Below are 19,597 nucleotides of genomic sequence, written 5' to 3'. Positions count from 1 at the left end.
TCCCAGCTACCCGGGAGGCTGAGGCAGGAGAATTGCCTGAACCCAGGAGGCGGAGGTTGCGGTGAGCCGAGATCGCGCCATTGCACTCCAGCCTCGGTAACAAGAGCGAAACTCCGTCTCAAAAAAAAGAAAAAAAAAATACAAAAATTAGCTGGGCGTCGTGATGCGTGTTTGTAGTCCCAGCTACTCGGTAGGTTGAGGCAGGAGAATCTCTTGAACTAGGGAGGCAGAGGTTGCAGTGAGTGGAGATCATGCACTCCAGCCTGGTGACAGAGCGAGACTCCGTCTCAAAAGAAACAAACAAACAAATAAAAAGACACAGCACTAATAAATATCCCATTTCAAAGTGACTAGCATAAGTACATTGGATTAGAATTAACTGCAAAACTCTTTTTTAAAAGAAACAAAAACTTTAAAAATCGTAGGTCTCATGTAAAAACCTCTATTAATGCCCATGACCTAATGTGCTGTTTGCTTTCCCTCAATTTTTTTTTTTGCCTTGAAGTTTTATCATAAATTCATTCATTCATTCATTATCCGACAAATACTGATTAATTGCCTACAACGTGCCGGACACCGTGCTATAGTGGTGAGCAAGAAAAGACAAGAGGTTCCTGTCTCCATAGACTTTTCTGGTAGGGGAGACAGAAAGAAACAGATAAACAAAATAATAAAAAGGTAATTATAGATTGTGATAAATGTTACAACGGAAGCAAAAGGTGAACGTGATAGAAAGTAACTAAGGTAAAGGAGAGTAGTTTTAAGACAAAGTGATAAATGTTCAAAAGGAAAAAAAAGAATATTATGGAACATCATTGGGTGGAGGAAAAGTGCTACTTTAGATGAGGTAGTGCTTTCTTAGTTGGTGACTTTAATGTCATTTTTTAGTTCTCTTATAAATTAATTGGTCTCTGACATCTAATTTTGTTTTGGACGATTACTTGTCTTTTAGTGTTATATACTAGCACATACATGCATATCTATTTCAGTTAAATGCATCTGAATATATATTTAAAAACCATGTGTTCATATTTATACCTCAAACTCCAGTCCAACACCAAAGACTTCATTGTAGCTCCCCCCTTTCCTTATGTGTACCTTTTGTTTTCTCTAAAGGTAAGAAACCTGTCTCTTGTTATCCACAATGCATTATATTGTTTTGTCCTAGTATACACATAAAATACTGAAAAAACACATGTATAGTAGCAACAGTACATTTGTACTTAGCCATCTTTTTGTCTTTAGCCATAGATTACAGTCAAGATTTTGTTTTCCAAACTTAGGCTAATTCCGTTTTTCCCCTTCCCTCTGCCCTAGCATGATTGTGTTCTTCATTTGTGATACAGTTAGGTTCATTTGTTACTGTTTGTATTCCATTTTGGATTCTCCCTAATTCCTGCTTGATTTTATTTATTTTTGGGTTGTGTGTGCCATTGCTGTGGTTCTAAGCATCAGAGCTGTACAGAAAGGCTTCCAGAGAAAAGTGTTCTCCCCCTTTCATCCCTCTTTCCTTATTCTTATTCCCCTATTCTTTCTACTCATAGTCATCCATACCTTATAGGTAACCAGTCTCTTTTGGACTTTTTTTTTTTTTAACTTTCTTTCAAGGCTGATCTTCAAACAAGTTCTCAGCGTTTAAACCTTTCAGCCTCCAATGCTGCAGTGGCTGAACTTAAACCAGATTGTTGTATTGATGATGTCATACATCATGAAGTCAAGGAAATTGGAACACACATGTAAGGATTAATTTTACTAGTTCTCAAAGGATTTTACTTATATATGCCTTTATTTGAAATGTTTGCTTTCTTTTTATTCACTGTGAAGCGTAGGAACCTACTTCAAAAGGAATTTTATGTTCCATGTTTACCAGAAATAAACTTTGAACCAAATGTTTGTTTTTTAGGAAAAAAATCCTTTTTTTTTTTTTTTTTTTTGAGAGAGTCTTGCTCTGTCGCCAGGAGCCAGGCTAGAGTGCAGTGGTGCAATCTCAGCTCACTGCAGTCTCCGCCTCCTGGGATCAAGCAATTCTCCTGCCTCAGCCTCCCACGTAGCTGTGACTATAGGCGCGCGCCACCATGCCCAGCTAATTTTTGTATTTTTTTTAGTAGAGACGGGGTTTCCTGGTCTCGATCTCTTGACCTTGTGATCCGCCCGCCTCGGCCTCCCAAAGTGCTGGGATTAAAAAATCCAATTTATCATCATTTATCTCTAGTTTTATTTTTTACATCTACAATCTAAAAAATGAAAAGTTGTGCAAAATGTTTAAAACCCAAGTAACAATCTAAAAGTATATTGTGTTTTGGAGTGCTAGTAACTGATGTTCATAGTGTTTCTTTTTAAATTCAGTTTTTCAGTTTGTATTTAACTGGATATATACACTCTACCCTGAGAACTCAGAAATATAGGACCAAGATAAGGCACACTGTGGAAAAAAAAATCAAATCCTGTATTCCTGCCCTGTGCATGTATTTGAATGTGAATGCTCTATTTTTCTTTCAGTCTGAGAGGCAATATGAAAATTTTACCCATCTGAAGTAATTTTAGACTTCTTCATCTCCTCTAGAAACCCTGCATCCAATCAATTCACAATATCCTATTAATTCCCTGAATATGTCTCATTTATCTGTTCTTCATCTCTACCACTTTTACTTCTCTTTGTGCCCATTAAAGTTTATAATATTAGCTATTATTTAATCAGTTAATTTTGGTGACAAGCTCTGTTGTAACTTTTCTTCATGTATATTCTTTGATTGGTATGAGCTTTGGAGTCAGACTTCTCAGAGTTAAAATTTCAGCTTTATCAGTTATGTGATCTTGTATAAGTCACTTAATTCTTCAGTGATCTCCCATTGCCCTTAGGAAATTCAGAGTTTGCAAACGTTTTACTAAGCTCTCTGCAACCCAATTCTTACCAACCACAGTAATTCTTAACATCACCACCCTTCCCTCCCTCTCCACCCTGCAGTCATATTGGACTTTGTTTATCTCCAGACTCCATGGATTGAAATGCATTCTTCCCTTACAAAGGAATACCTATGGCATTTTATTTAGTTTACTTCTACTTCTCCTTCATATCTGAGATTCAGCACTACTTCCTCAAGAAGCTTTCTTCACCTCCTAGACTAGCACCCATCATTTATCATTTTAAAAAATGTTTTGTACTTATAATTACATATTGGGTGCCTACCTTTCCCATTAAAGTATGAGATCCATGAAGTCTGTTATAGTCCAAGGATCTAACAGAGACCAGAGGTCAATATTTATTGAAATGATAACAAATGTGTAAAATCTCCATTTTACAGAAAATGAGACTTGCACAATTAAGCAGCAAGTTTAGAAGACATAGAACTCAAATCTAAACCTAGTTTCAGATCCTCTACCTTGCTATGCTATTCTTACTGTAAGCACTTTGAAGGCAGGTATTGTCCTTTGATCAGTCCTCTTCCTAGCCCCTGCCTTACTTAGTACTCGGCAGCTCAAGTATAAAGGAGAAATTAAATTACCTACTCATATTATCACCTCATATAACCAACCACTATTAAAATATTAATATATTTCTCTCCAGTCTTTCTGCATATGTATATATATATATGTATGAAATAAATGTGTATAAATTAATATTTTACCAACTTTTGGCCATATTGCTTATACTTTTATCCTTTTAAATACACTGTGAGGAGATTGAGACCATCCTGGCTAACACAGTGAAACCCTGTCTCTACTAAAAATACAAAAAAAAAAAAAAGAAAAGTGGTGGCAAGTGCCTGTAGTCCAGCTACTCAGGAGGCTGAGGCAGGAGAATCACTTGAACCTGGGAGGCGGAGGCTGCAGTAAGCTAAGATCTCACCACTGCACTCCAGCCTGGTGACACAGCGTGACTCCATCTCAAACAGCAACAACAAAAAATTACACTGGTAACATTTTCCCACACATCAGACAGTGTTTTTTGAAAACAGTTTTTGGGCCGGGTGTGGTGGTTCACGCATGTAATCCCCAATTCTTTGGGAGGCAAAGTTGGGCAGAACCCTTGAGCTCAGGAGTTCAAGACCAGCCTGGGAAACATGATAAAACCCCATCTCTACAAACAGTACAAAAAGTAGCTGGACGTGGAGCATGCCTGTATTCTCAACTATTTGGGATGCTGAAGTGGGAGGATCACTTGAGCCCAGGAGGTCAAGGCTGCAGTGATCCATGATTGCGCCACTGCTCTCCAGCCTGGGTAACACAGTGGGACCCTGCCTCAAAAAAAAAAAAAAAAAAAAAAAAGACCAGACATGGTGGCCCCTGCCTATATAATCCCAGCACTTTGTCAGGCCAAGGCAGGTGGATCATGAGGTCAGGAGTTCAAGACCAGCCTTACTAACATGGTGAAACCCTGTCTCTACTAAAAGCACAAAAATTAGCTGGGCATGGTGGTATGCACCTGTAATCCCAGCTACTCGGGAGGCTGAGGCAGGAGAATTGCTTGAACCAGGACCCAGGAAGCAGAGGTTACAGTGAGCCAGGATGGCGCCACTGCATTCCGGCCTGGACTACAGAGTGAGACTCTATGTCAAACAAAAAAAAAGGAAAGAAAGTTTTTTACATGATGCCATCTAACACAATTGTACAGTGCTTTTTGTTTTTCCTAAGGTTGGTTGCTTATTTTCAGTTTTTCACTGTTAAAAATAACATGGAGATGAACACCTTAATGTTTCCTTATGTGGAATATTTGAAGTAGTTTTACTGTGAGAACATATAAGCATTTTCCAGATTTCCTGCCACCACTAGCAGTGTGGTAAGACAGTTTCTCTAAACCCTCACCAACTCTGATATAACTTAAAAAGAATTTTTGCCAAATCTTGATAAACGGAAAAATATCACCTCATTATTTTTATGTGTTTTTCTGACTACTTCTGAGGCTGAACATTTTCACATTTTTGTTAGCCAGTTTTGGTACTGTGATTTAATTGTGTATTCCTTGTCTCATGTTTTGAGTGATATATTGATGTTTTGCTTTTTAACTTATGGGAACCCTTTGTCATATTAAATATTAAAATGTAACCACTTTCTCTTATTATTACAAGTATTTTATCCTAGTTTGTTTCTACTTTGTAATTATTTTCGTGTTTTTGATTCCATTTAAACTTTTTTACATAACAGTATTTCCTGTTGCATTTATGTTAAGAAATCTATCCTGGATTTCTTTTTTTTTTGACAGAGTTTTGCTCTTGTTGCCCAAGCTGGAGTACAGTGCATGATCTGGGCTCACTGTAACTTGTGCCTTCCAGGTTCATGCGATTGTCCTGCCTTAGCCTCTCGAGTAGCTGGGATTACAGGTGCCTGCCATCACATCTGGCTAATTTTTGTAATTTTAGTAGAGATGGGGTTTTACCATGTTGGCCAGGCTAGTCTTGAACTCCTGACCTCGAGTGATCCACCCGCCTCGGCCTCCCAAAGTGCTGGGATTACAGGCGTGAGAAATGCCCAGCTGGAAGTTTTACATCCATATTTTTCTTCTAGTTTATATGAACTTGTGTTATACATTCAAATATTTGATTATTCTGAGAATTATTTTGGAATATATTTCACCTTTCAGATGAAGTCAGGAAGTTTCTGATTTTCTCCCCCAAAAACGTTATATCTCATTTTACTAATCAGAGCTTTCTTCTTCATGTAGTTATGTCCATATATCTATTCTGACTTTTTCCCATGCACTAATCTCACACATCCATACCATAGATAAGTGTTTTCCAAATTTGTTAGTAGAATTGAGGTGTGTTTGATTGCTATTAAAATAAAAAATGATTCAGAACCATTAAGACCTCTTTTTGTTTCAGCTTGGTGTGTGCTGTGAGTTATACAACTCAGGCTGGAGAAAAAATGTATTTTAGAAAATTCTTCAAATTTCAGGTATCGAATATAACAATGGTAAATAGTTTTTATGTGCATTTTCCCCCAGATAACATATAGTTATTCCTGTTTATCTGCAGGGAAAACAGATAGCTCAATATTTTTGAATTTGTCACATGACTAGCAGTCTAAACTCAGACTAAATTAAGTTAAATAAAAGCAGGGATGTTATCTTTGCCAATATAATGTTTTTGTAATGAAACTTGAAGATGTTTATTCAAAATGAAAGAAAAAAAATAGCCGAGTCTGGCACGGTGGTTCTCACCTATGATACCAGCGCTTTGGAAAGCAAACAGAGGAGGATCACTTGAGGCCAGTTCAAGATCAGCCCAGGCAGCATGACCTAGGACTACAGGTGGCACAAGCCTGTAATCCTAGCTACTTGGGAGGCTAAGGCGGAAGGATCGCTTGAGCTCAGGAGTTTAAGGCTTCAGTGAGCTGTGACCACGCCACTGCACTCCAGCTTGGTCAACAGAGCAAGACTGTCTCTAAAAAGTAAATAGCTTGTTTTTATGGCCTGACAAAACACACACTGGAGACAACGTATAAAATGAGTGTAAAGTCCAGATAAAATGAGGATTAATAATATCAAATTGAGAGACTATTGACTTGAAGTGAGTAGACTGAGTTTCCTTCAAGGACCAGGAATCACTGGAACTTTTAAGTTGAGTTTTGTTATTAATACACAATTTTCAGCATCTATCAAAAATAGTCAAAAACCACTGGTTTAATACATTTAAGTGTGGAGATGAAATGTGAATACCACATATGTCTATTATAAATATAGATCTAAATATGATGCTGCATGTTTTTTTTTTTTTCATTCCTCTGTAAGTAGAAGAAAAGTAATAGTAATAGGAAAAAGTCTTTTTTTTTTTTTTTTTTTGGGTGAATCATCACTCATTTGCATGCCCTTTGAAAGAAAATAAAAAGTAGGCCTTGGGGCAGTGGCTCACACCTGTAACCCCAGCACTTTGGAAGGCCGAGGTGGGCGGATCACCTGAGATCATGAGTTTGAGACCAGAAGAGTGATTTTTTTTTTTTTGGAGACAGAGCTTTGCTCTTGTTGCCTACGCTGGAGTGCAATGGCATAATCTCAGCTCACCACAGCCTCTGCCTCCCAGGTTCAAGTGATTCACCTGCCTCAGCCTCCCGAGTACCTGGAATTACAGGCACCTACAACCATGACCAACTACTTTTTCTATTTTTAGTAGAGATGGGGTTTCACCATATTGGCCAGGCTGGTCTGGAACTCTTGATCTCAGGTTATTCACCCACCTCAGCCTCCCAAAGTGCTGGGATTACAGGCATGAGCCATAGTGCCCAGCTCAATTGCTTTTTTAGCAGTTTTTGTGAATGTACATATGGAAAAATACATGAAATATATGTGTTTGGTTTAACAAAGTATTATTTTGTTAGCAAAAACCCATGTAATGTAACTATCAACCAATCAAGAAATAATGGTAGCCTTTCAAAAAATGCATTTGGGATTTTTTTTTTTTTTTTTTTTGCAAGAGTATTGCATACCTATTAGAAAAGTCTTTTAACAGTTAAAATTGGAAAATGGCTTTGACAAATTTAAGCTATGTGATTTTAAAAATTAAAAATAAATGGTCACATGATAACAATCTCCGGATTGATATGCTTTATTTAACCAGGTTCTCAAACCATTGGATGTGAAAACCAAATTTTACAATGCAGAGGTAAGTGTTGAGTGCTTAATGGGATTTCATATTAAACATTAAGATCTTATTTTACTAAAAATCTCTTATATACAATTCTAATACTGAAGCAAATTGCCAGTGTGACTGTAAATTATTTGATTTCAGTTAAATCATAGATTTCAGTTAAAAGTGAATAATTGTATTGTAGGTCTCATAATCTTTTTGAACTTACATGGAATCAGTATGTCTTGATCTTTTATTCTCATTGTTAATTTTATAAGGCTTTCATTTCCTTTCATTAAATGATTGCCCTCTAATTCCATTTAATGGTGGTGGTTACACTAGCAATCTGTTGAATATTTACATATGGTTTTGGATATAACAAAAATTGAATTAGTAGATTTAACCCTGCAAAATTCACATTGAAAAATATTGACAAGTGAAGCTCAGCACATTAAATTATTTCTAGGGAAGTCATTGTGCCAGCCAGAGAGGTTTCTGAGTTTGGTATAATGGCTTTAAAAGCTCCTTGGGAGGCCGGGCGCGGTGGCTCAAGCCTGTAATCCCAGCACTTTGGGAGGCCGAGGCGGGTGGATCATGAGGTCAAGAGATCGAGACCATCCTGGTCAACACGGTGAAACCCCGTCTCTACTAAAAATACAAAAAATTAGCTGGGCATGGTGGCGCGTGCCTGTAATCCCAGCTACTCAGGAGGCTGAGGCAGGAGAATTGCCTGAACCCAGGAGGCGGAGGTTGCGGTGAGCTGAGATTAGGCCATTGCACTCCAGGCTGGGTAACAAGAGTGAAACTCCATCTCAAAAAAATAAATAAATAAATAAATAAATAAATAAAAGCTCCTTGGGAAAAACAAGTTTGGCAAAAATAGAAGTAACTTTTATAATAGAAGATACTCTATCTTTTACCATAAAAGAAAGAGATTAAATAGAACTTGTCATAGGATAAACGATTCATTGCTTGGATTTTTTTTCTAAAATTCTGTTTTATCTTGGCTTCTAGAGCTGCAGAAAAATCAGATCTCTTGATAGCCCCTTATCCTTCAAAATCATGTGTTTCATACCACAGTGATAAATTCAAAGTTACCCAAATACAGTATTTTGAAATAAATATTATATCTCTACTACTGTAAAACCAGATGATGATCAGACATTTTCAATCACATGGCAAATTTGATACTTATGTTTACCATCTACAAACTAAATTTTTACTCAGTAAAGTTTGTACTATAACTAGGATTTCTAAGATGCCAACGTTAAGGAACCTAACCTGCAGCAAAGACCTGTTAGGATGAAAGAAAAAATGTATATAATAACAAAACTACCTAGAGTGCAGTATAGTGAGAATGATTTGAAAAGATGTGATATAAGAGCTCAGGGGAATGAGATCTTGGAATAGTTTAAAGAGGCTTTGTGGAAGAGAAGGAAAACTAGATTGGAGTCTGAAAGGAATGCATGTTGGAAACAGACAAGCGTCAAAGCAGTGAAGGCATTCAAGCAGGGTTACAAATGGACATGGACTATCAAGTACATAGGAAAGAGCATAGATATTTGATGAGAGGGAAGAGCATCATCGAGATTACTAGATGGTTACAAAGTTGACATTTCTTTTGTGGGGGATAGGTGAGTTGGAGTAATATGTATTTATTCCTTCTTTTTTTGTTATTAATGGCACACTGTTGATTAATTACAGTATAGCTATTCAGCATGGTGAAATTTACATAGTCTAACATCATTTTTCTGGAAAAGATTTCATTTATGGTATGAGGGAAAAATGTTAACTATTCTGTTAGAAAATTAATTTCTAAAAAGGGCAATAGGTGGGGGTTTTTTTCTGTAATTTATCCTAACAGTCACATATTAAGCTATTTTAGGTTTTCTTCATTAAAAATATGGTAATACACTAAGATACCTGTCAAGTAGTTTTATATAACCAATCTTCAGAGTGATTTGTGAATAATTTTTTAATTGCTAGTTTTTCTATAAACATTTATAGAAGTGACATGCTCACCATAAAGAAATAAGAATTCACAATTCCACCCCACCAAGTAATTGATTTTTCATTAATACATACTCTTTTGCAGTCTTTATTTGCTTATATATAATATTCTGTTTTTATAATCATGACAATTTTATTTGTTTCTTTTGTCGGTTAACATTATATGTTGACATAATCTTTAAACCTTGCTAACAAACTTCAACCAAAATAATTTCAGTAAAATTCTGAATTTTTGAAAATATATCTCACTTTAAAAATTAGGAGCGAACAAATAGCATGTGGGTCTAAGATACTGATATTACCTGTTAGACAAACAAGTACTGTTCAGCCACTAGCATGAGGTAGATTATGTTGACCCCAACCAGGAATTTCAGGTAGATTGTAGGAGTTAATAAACCACAGCAATATCAGTAGGTGATGCTTATTTCTCTGTGCTATAGTCCTTTTACAGTTAAAGTTATTCACCCCACATCTGTCTCAAACATATTTTTGATACTGTTTCTAATAATGCTATATGTGAATCACCTAAAGGAAAACAAGTTCATGAAAAACTTTGTTATAGTCTTCTAAGATAAAAGAAGCCCTGCAAGAAGATTGGTGAGACTAGAAGCTAGGATTGAAACATTTGGTCACCTGCTGGGTATGGAGGCCCATGGCAGGTACTGAAGAGAAATATAAACAAAACATCTTCCCAAGCCTTAAAGGACCTGCAGCCCATACAGGAGACTGACATGACATAACAATAATGCAAGCCCCTCCCACACATATACTTCAAATCATGAAGTAACAAATTCTGGGTACCTAGAGAGGTGAAAAATGATTTCCAGCTATGCATTTGATGAAGGTGACATTTGAGATTGCTCTCAATAAACAGCTAAGGAAATATGTATGGGGAAAAAAAGGCTAACTGAAATCTAAGAAGAAGAGAACAAATTCTCAATTTATTGAAGTGGTTCAGCCCTGTATTCCCTGAAGTAATCAATGGAACTCTAATTGCCCAAGACAGTCCTTAAAAAAAGGATCCCATTATTATATAAATTTAAGAGAAGGTATATAGTATATATCCTGAATGTGGAGGATAGTATATATTCATCCTAAATTATCTATGAAGAATTACAGTGTTGGTAAAGAATTATAGAATTAGAAAGTCATGGGGTATACCTCTCTGCCCCAAAATGTGCCCTTAATAGTTTGCTACTGTTTTGAGTATTCAGCCTTAGTGTTCTTCTCCATTTCATTGTCATTTAACCTTAGCAGTTTCACCTTTTTAGAAAAATGGTTTGTCATATTTCTTTATGTTGCTTCCTGTTTACTTTCTTATTTACTAATGCTATCTTGTTTAGTAAATTTAAAAAATGCAGAAATGCATTTTAAAGTAATTCTTTTTTCTTTAACATTTAACTCTGATTTTTCTAATTATTCTTTTTTATTTTTCCATTAGAGTGACCTCAGTTCTGTGGTAATTTGATTTTTTATTATAAACTTTTATACTTTCCTTACTCACCACTTTTTGACTCTGCCTAATTAATCTCTCTTTACAAAACATAGTGGAAAAACAGTTAGTTGTGAATACCACCTGTGTGATTTCAGAAAGATTATACATAATTTTATGTACTTTTTATATTATATCAATTTTCTTATTCTGTGGGGGAAAATTAGCTCAAAAGTTAAATTGTCATATTGAAACAATTCTCATTTTCAGTGTTTTCTTCTTTAGATTTTTTTAAAAGAGATATGTTAACCTTGTGTAAAATGGCCATGTGATTTTCATCATCTTACTGTAAAACACCCAACTATCGTAGCTTTCAGTTCTTTGAGTAGACTATAAAATCAGAATTCATTTTCAGATGCACAGTGGTTTTAGTTTTAAGTCTGGGTCAGGTAACAATAGCTGCTTGACAAAATTAAACAGAAGAAAAGCAAATTTTCCCAAAATTTGCTAAAGCAAAGTCAGCTAAAATTTTATTTTCAAAGTTATATTTACAATAAGCAGCATTTGCTTATACACATTACATATGTGTAATAACATCAACTGCCTTAGCACTGAATTCTTAATTTATAAAGTATCAAATTGCTTTATACTAACTGTTCAAACTAACTTGATTTTCCATTATGCTGCTTGTTTTTCTTTCGTTTTATCTAAGCTCCTCCTAAATTTATGCAGAAAATTTCATTTTTAAAAATTGAAATGTGGGTCTGTGGTTATTTTTTTAAAGCAATGGATTGATGGGATATATGTAGTTTTTTTTAGAACAAGTAACCAAAAAAATGCCATTAAGTGGTATATTTTTTCAACTAATAAATCACTTTATTTCTATTTTCATTTGAACACATGTCCCAAGACTAAAGTATCTGTTTTGTTTTAGATAACAATATATTATAACTTCATCATTATATTTTTGCAAATTATTTTCATTTTCCTGGTGTTAGTGTTTAAAAAGCTCAGCCAGGCACAGTGGCTCATGCCTGTAATCCCAGCACTTTGGGAGGCTGAGGCAGGTGGATCACAAGGTCAGGAGTTTGAGACCAGCATGGCCAACATGGTAAAACCCCATCTCTACAAAAAAATACAAAAATTAGCCAGCCTGGTGGCGCTTGCCTGTAATCACAGCTACTTGGGAGGCTGATGCAGGAGAATCACTTGAATTTAGGAGGCAGGTATTGCAGTGAGCCAAGATCACGCCACCACACTCCAGCCTGGGCAACTTTATTTCTATTTTCATTTGAACACATGTCCCAAGACTAAAGTATCTGTTTTGTTTTAGATAACAATACATTATAACTTCATTATTATATTTTTGCAAATTATTTTCATTTTATTTCATCTTAAATAAATAAATAAATAAAAATACAAAAATTAGGCAGGTATAGTGGTACACGCCTGTAGTCCCAGCTACTGGGGAGGCTGAGGCAGGAGAATCACTTCAACCTGGGAGGCAGAGGTTGCAGTGAGCTGAGATCATGCCACTGCACTCTAGCCTGAGCAACAGAGCAAGACTCAGTTTTGGGGGAAAAAAAATGCTCATAGGCTGGGCACGGTGGCTCTCGCCTGTAATCCCAGCACTTTGGGAGGCCGAGGTGGGTGGATCACTTGAGGTCAGGAATTCTATACCAGCCTGGCCAACATGGTGAGATTCCATCTCTACTAAAAATACAAAAATTAGTTCAGTATGATGTTGTGCACCTGTAATCCCAGCTACTCGGGAGGCTGAGGCAGGAGAATCCCTTGAACCTGGGAGGCGGATGTTGCAGTGAGCTGAGATCAGGCCACCACGCTCCATCCTGGGTGACAGAGTGAGAGTCTGTCTCAAAAAAGTAAAAACAAAAAGCTCTTCAGTGCCACATTTTTTTGGTCATACTTGATTTTATGTTGTTTATGTGTAGTGAACATATTACTATGAAACTTTAAAAAAAAATTCTTGAATACCCTTAGTATATCATTTTTTATGTAGGTTTGTTTCAAAGATAAGTTAGTCTGTTATCCTTCAATTACACAAAACAATAACCAAATACCATAAAATAAAGACTGTTTAGCATAATTAAGGGAATTAATTTATATAAAGTTAAGTATTTAAATTACCTACTGACAAATATTGCTGAATAGCATCAGCTTTAAAATCTGTCACTGGGGCTCCAAATTACCTTTGGCCTGATTTAAAAGCACTAAAATTGTGAGGTATAATTCACATATACTTTTTTTAGCCGTCAGTATACACTGGCCGGGCATGGTGGCTCACGCCTGTAATCCCAGCACTTTGGGAGGCCGATGCAGGCAGATTATGAGGTCAAGAGATCAAGACCATCCTGGCCAAAATGGTGAAACCCCATCTCTACTAAAAATAGAAAAATTGGCTGGCTGTGGTAGTGCACACCTGTAGTCCCAGTTACTCAGGAGGCTGAGACAGGAGAATTGCTTGAACCCAGGAGGCAGAGGTTGCAGTGAGCCGACGTTGTACCACTGCACTCCAGCCTGGCACCTGGCAACAGAGCGAGACTCTGTCTCAGAAAAAAAAAAGAAAAATATATATATATAAATAAATATATATATACACACACACACACACACACACACACTTAAAATGAACTAAGAAATCACTAATGACCACTTGCAAATTAATTTAAAAAGTTAATTTCTTCAAGATTACAAAATAATTCATAATTCCAGTGGTCACTACACTATCTAAATTGATGTTAAGATGACAATCAAAATTATACTGCTGTGTGATAATGAAGACTTAATTATCTTAATGTTAACACTGAAATTATAGGTGCATAGGTATAGTCATCATACCAAGGCATATTTTAATATTTTAATACCTAATAAAAAGAATTAGGATATTTGTAAATGAAATTCCAGTTAAGTATTTTTGGATGTTAAGACAAAATATAGTTATCCTCCATCCATTGTTTGACAAGGTATCAGTTGACTAACTCTTGACTTTGCCCCTGTTAATTATGATAGGGTGAAGATTTCTTTTCTTGCATTAATTGTGGTTACTTTGATTTGCAGGCATGAACTAATCACATTTGTGGTTAATATTTTTCCTTCATATAGATAAGATATTTTTGTTGAGATAAATATTTTAAATGCCATCACACTTTGGTGGATATTTCTTTCCTATCCTCAGACTGATGAAGTATTTCTGGAAGCCCAGATTCAGAATATTACAACCTCACCTATGTTTATGGAGAAAGTTTCATTGGAGCCATCTATCATGTACAATGTAACAGAATTAAATTCAGTCAGCCAAGCTGGAGAATGGTAAATATTAATTGTGGAGTGTTTATCCTTGTTTTGAAAGACACATGCTTTTCTAACATCCATTGTTCTTCAGTTTTTTGTTTTTTTTTTTAACTAATAGACTTTTTTTTTTTAAGAAGTTTGAAAGCCGGTTGTGGTGGCTCATGCTTGTAATCCCAGCACTTTGGGAGGCTGAGGCAGATGGATCATGAGGTCAGAAGTTCAAGACCAGCCTAGCCAACACAGTGAAACCCCATCTCTACTAAAAATACAAAAATTATCTGGGCGTGGTGGTGGGTGCCTGTAATCCTAGCTACTTGGGAGGGTGAAGCATGAGAATTGCTTGAACCTGAGAGGTGGAGGTTGCAGTGAGCCAAGATCACGCTACTGCACTTCAGCCTGGGCAACAGAGCTAGGCTTCGTCTCTGGAAAAAAAAAAAAAAGTTTGAACCTCATAGAAAAATTCATTAGAAAGTAGGATTTTCACATACCCTCTTCCCCTCCTCACAGTTTCTCTTGCTATTTACATCTTTTTATTTATTTATTTATTTAATATATATATTTTATTGCATTTTAGGTTCTGGGGTACATGTAAAGAACATGCAGGATTGTTGTGTGGGTACATACATGGCAAGGTAGTTTGCTTCCTCCATCCCCATCACCTATATCTGGCATTTCTCCCCATGTTCTCCTTTCGCAACTCCCTACCCAACACTGTCCTTCCTCTAGTCCTCCCCCAGCAGACCTCAGTGTGTGAAGCTCCCCTCCCTGTGTCCATGTGTTCTCATTGTTGAACACCTGCCTATGAGTGAGAACATGCAGTGCTTGATTTTCTGTTCTTGTGTCAGTTTGCTGAGAATGATGGTTTCCGGGTTCATCCATGTCCCTATAAAGGACACGAACTCATCATTTTTTATGGCTGCATAGCAATCCATGGTGTATATGTGCCACATTTTCCCTGTCCAGTCTATCGTCAGTGGGCATTTGGGTTGGTTCCAAGTCTTTGCTATTGTAAACTGTGCTGCAATGAACATTCGTGTGCATGTGTCCTTACAGCAGAATGATTTATAATCCTTTGGATATATACCCAGTAATGGGATTTCTGGGTCAAATGGAATTTCTATTACTAGGTCCTTAAGGAATCGCCACACTGTCTTCCACAATGGTTGAACTAATTTACACTCCCACCAACAGTGTAAAAGTGTTCCTATTTCTCCACATCCTCTCCAGCATCTGTTGTCTGCAGATTTTTTAATGATCGCCATTCTAACTGGTGTGAGATGGTATCTCGGTGTAGTTTTGATTTGCATTTCTCTAATAACCAGTGATGATGAGCATTTTTTCATGTGTTTGTTGGCCTCATATATGTCTTCTTTTGAAAAGTGTCTGTTCATATCCTTCACCCACTTTTGAATGGGTTCGTTTGTTTTTTTCTTGTAAATCTGTTTTAGTTCTTTGTTGATTTTGGATATTAGCCCTTTATCAAATGAGTAGATTGCAAAAATTTTTTCCCATTCTGTTGGTTGCCAGTTCACTCTAATGATTGTTTCTTTTGCTGTGCAGAAGCTCTGGAGTTTAATTAGATCCCATTTGTCTATTTTAGCTTTTGTTGCCAATGCTTTTGGTGTTTTAGTCATGAACTCCTTGCCTATGCCTATGTCCTGAATAGTTTTGCCTAGATTTTCTTCTAGGGTTTTTATGGTGTTAGGTCTTATGTTTAAGTCTTTAATCCATCTGGAGTTAATTTCAGTGTAAGGTGTCAGGAAGGGGTCCAGATTCTCCTTTCTGCACATGGCTAGCCTGTTTTCCGAACACCATTTATTAGACAGGTAATCCTTTCCCCATTGCATGTTTTTTTGTGAGGTTTGTCAAAGATCGGACGGTTGTAGATGTGTGGCATTGCCTCCGAGGCCTCTGTTCTGTTTCACTGGTCTATATCTCTGTTTTGGTACCAGTACCATGCTGTTTTGATTACTGTAGCCTTGTAGTATAGTTTGAAGTCAGGTAGTATGATGCGTCCAGCTTTTTTCTTTTTGCTTAGAATTGTCTTGGCTATGCAGGCTCTCTTTTGGTTCCATATGAAGTTTAAGGTGGTTTTTTTAAGTTCTGTGAAGAAGGTCACTGGTAGCTTGATGGGGATAGCGTTGAATCTATAAATTACTTTGGGCCTTATGGCCATTTTCACGATATTGATTTCTTCCTAACCATGAACATGGAATGTTTTTCCATCTATATGTGTCCTCTCTTATTTCCTTGAGCAGTGGTTTGTAGTTCTCCTTGAAGAGGTCCTTTACATCCTTTGTTAGTTGTATTCCTAGGTATTTTATTATCTTTGTAGCAATTGTGAATGGCAATACGTTCTGATTTGGCTCCCTTTAAGTCTGTTATTGGTGTATAGGAATGCTTGTGATTTTTGCACATTGATTTTGTATCCCGAGACTGCTGAAGTTGCTTATCAGTTTCAGGACATTTTGGGCTGAGATAGTAGGGTCTTCTAAATATACAATCATGTTGTCTGCAAATAGATACAATTTGACTTCCTCCTTTCCTAATTGAATACCCTTTATTTCTTTTTCTTGCCTGATTGCTCTGGCTACAACTTCCAGTACTATATTGAATAGGAGTGGTGAGAGAGGGCATCCTTGTCTAGTGCCAGATTTCAAAGGGAATGCTTCCAGTTTTTGCCCATTCAGTATGATATTTGCTGTGGGTTTGTCTTAAATAGCTTTTATTATTTTGAGATACGTTCCACTGATACCTAGTTTATTGAGAGTTTTTAGCATAAAGGGCTGTTGAATTTTATCAGAGGCCTTCTCTGCATCTGTTGAGATAATCATGTGGTTTTTGTCTTTGGTTCTGTTTATGTGGTGAATTACATTTATAGACTTGCATATATAGAACGCCTTGCATTTCCAGGATGAAGCCTACTTGATCATAATGGATAAGCTTTATAATGTGCTGTTGCAATCAGTTTGCCAGTATTTTATTGTAGATTTTTGTATCTATGTTCATCATGGATATTGGCCTGAAGTTTTCTTTTCTTGTTGAGTCTCTGCTGGGTTTTGGTATCAGGATGATGTTGGTCTAATTAAATGATTTGGGGAGGATTCCTGCTTTTTGAATTGTTTGGAAGTTTCAGAAGGAGTGGTACCAGCTCCTCTTTGTACTTCTGGTAGAATTCGGCTGTGAACCCATCTGGACCTGGGCTTTTTTTGGTTGCTATGCTATTAATTGCTGCCTCAACTTCAGCCCTTGTTATGGGTCTATTCAGGGTTTCGACTTCTTCCTGGTTTAGGCTTGGGAGGGTGTAAGTGTCCAGGAATTTATCCATTTCTCCCAGGTTTACTAGTTTATGTTCATAGAGTTGTTTGTAGTAATCTCTGATGGTAGTTTGTATTTCTGTGGAATCAGTGGTGGTATCCCCTTTATCTTTTTTATTACATCTATTTGAATGATTCTTCCCTCTTTTCTTTTTTATTAATCTGGCTAGTGGTCTATTTTGTTGATCTTTTCAAAAACCAGCTCCTGGATTTGTTGATTTTTTGAAGGTTTTTTTTTTGTGTTTCTATCTCCTTCAGTTCTGCTCTGATCTTAGTTATTTCTTGTCTTCTGCTAGTTTTGAGTTTTTTTGATCTTGCTCCTCTGGCTCTTTCAATTTTGATGATAGGGTGTCGATTTTAGATCTTTCCTTGCTTCTCATGTGGGCATTTATTGCTATATATTTTCCTCTAGAGACTGCTTTAAATGCGTCCCAGAGATTCTGGTACATTGTGTCTTCATTCTCATTAGTTTCGAAGAACATCTTTATTTCTGCCTTAATTTCATTGTTTATCCAGTCAACATTCAGGAGTCAGTTGTTCAGTTTCCATGAAGTTGTGTGGTTCTGAGTTAGTTTCTGAAGTCTGAGTTCTAATTTGATTGCACTGTGGTCTGAGAGACTGTTACGATTTCTCTTCTTTTGCATTTGCTGAGGAGTGATTTACTTCTAATTATGTGGTCAATTTTAGAGTAGGTGTGATGTGGTGCTGAGAAAAATGTGTATTCTGTGGATTTGGAGTGGAGAGTTCTGTAAATGTCTATTAGGTTTGCTTGTTCCAGGTCTGAGTTCAAGTCCTGGATATCCTTGTTGATTTTCTGTCTTGTTGATCTGTCTGAAATTGACAGTGGAGTGTTAAAGTCTCCCACTGTTATTGTGTGGGAGTCTAAGTCTCTTTGTAATTCGTTAATATGTATCTGGGTGCTCCTGAATTGGGTGCGTATATATTTAGGATCGTTAGCTCTTCTTGTTGCATTGATCCTTTTACCATTATGTAATGTAATACCCTTCTTTGTCTCTTTTGATCTTTGTTGGTTTGAAGTCTATTTTATCAGAGACTAGAATTGCAACTGCTACTTTTTTTTGCTCTCCATTTCCTTGGTAGATCTTCCTCCATCCCTTTATTTTGAGGCTATGGGTATCCTTGCATGTGAGATGGGTTTCCTGGATACAGCACATCGATGGGTTTTGGCTTTTTGTCCAATTTGCCAGTCTATGTCTTTTGACTGGGGCGTTTAGCCCATTTACATTTAAGGTTAATATTGTTATGTGTGAATTTGATCCTGCCATTTTGATGCTAGTTGGTTGTTTTGCCCATTAGTTGACTCAGTTTCTTCATTGTGTTGATGCTCTTTACCATTTGGTACATTTTTGGAGTGGCTGGTACTAGTTGTTCCTTTCTATGTTTAGTGCTTCTTTCAGGAGCTGTCTTGTAAAGCAGGCTTGGTGGTGATGAAATCTCTGAGCAATTGTTTATTCATAAAGGATTTCATTTCTCCTTCACTTATGAAGCTTAGTTTGGCTAGATATCAAATTCTAAGTTGAAAGTTCTTTTCTTTACGGATGTTGAATATTGGCCCCCACTCTCTTCTGGCTTCTAGGGTTTCTGCGAAATCTGCTGTGAGTCTGATGGGCTTCCCTTTGTGAGTAACCCTACCTTTCTCTCTGTCTGCCCTTAGCATTTTTTCCTTCATTTCAACCCTGGTGAATCTGACGATTATGTGCCTTGGGGTTGCTCTTCTTGAGGAATATCTTTGTGGTGTTCTCTGTATTTCCTGGGCTTGAATGTTGGCCTGCCTTGCTAGGTTGGGGAAATACTCCTGGATAATATCCTGAAGAGTGTTTTCCAGCTTGGATTCATTCTCTCCATCACATTCAGGTACACCTATCAAACGTAGATTAGGTCTTTTCACATAGTCCCATATTTCTTGGAGGCTATGTTCATTTCTTTTTACTCTTTTTTCTCTAATC

At 36.8% G+C, this 19,597-nt stretch overlaps 1 protein-coding gene across 4 annotated transcripts in view; it reads left to right on the top strand.

Moving 5' to 3' along the window:
* The window catches only part of TRAPPC13 (trafficking protein particle complex 13), a 51,434-nt gene that overhangs the window by 23,986 nt on the left and 7,851 nt on the right, over positions 1-19,597 (top strand). For 2 of the 4 annotated variants that reach the window (XM_017537857.2, XM_017537856.2), the window contains exons 5-9: positions 1,609-1,736; positions 5,820-5,892; positions 7,551-7,595; positions 11,011-11,028; positions 14,198-14,331. In XM_017537857.2, the coding sequence (XP_017393346.1) occupies positions 1,609-1,736; positions 5,820-5,892; positions 7,551-7,595; positions 11,011-11,028; positions 14,198-14,331 (398 nt within the window). The remainder of the gene's footprint in view (positions 1-1,608; positions 1,737-5,819; positions 5,893-7,550; positions 7,596-11,010; positions 11,029-14,197; positions 14,332-19,597) is intronic. The other 2 variants (XM_017537859.2, XM_017537858.2) reach the window with 1 other exon arrangement.

This window comes from Cebus imitator, unplaced genomic scaffold (assembly GCF_001604975.1).
Source record: "Cebus imitator isolate Cc_AM_T3 unplaced genomic scaffold, Cebus_imitator-1.0 Scaffold107, whole genome shotgun sequence".
Taxonomy (NCBI): Eukaryota; Metazoa; Chordata; class Mammalia; order Primates; family Cebidae; genus Cebus; species Cebus imitator.
Note: the sequence above shows the minus strand (reverse complement) of the source record. Positions and strands in the feature narration are given on the sequence as shown.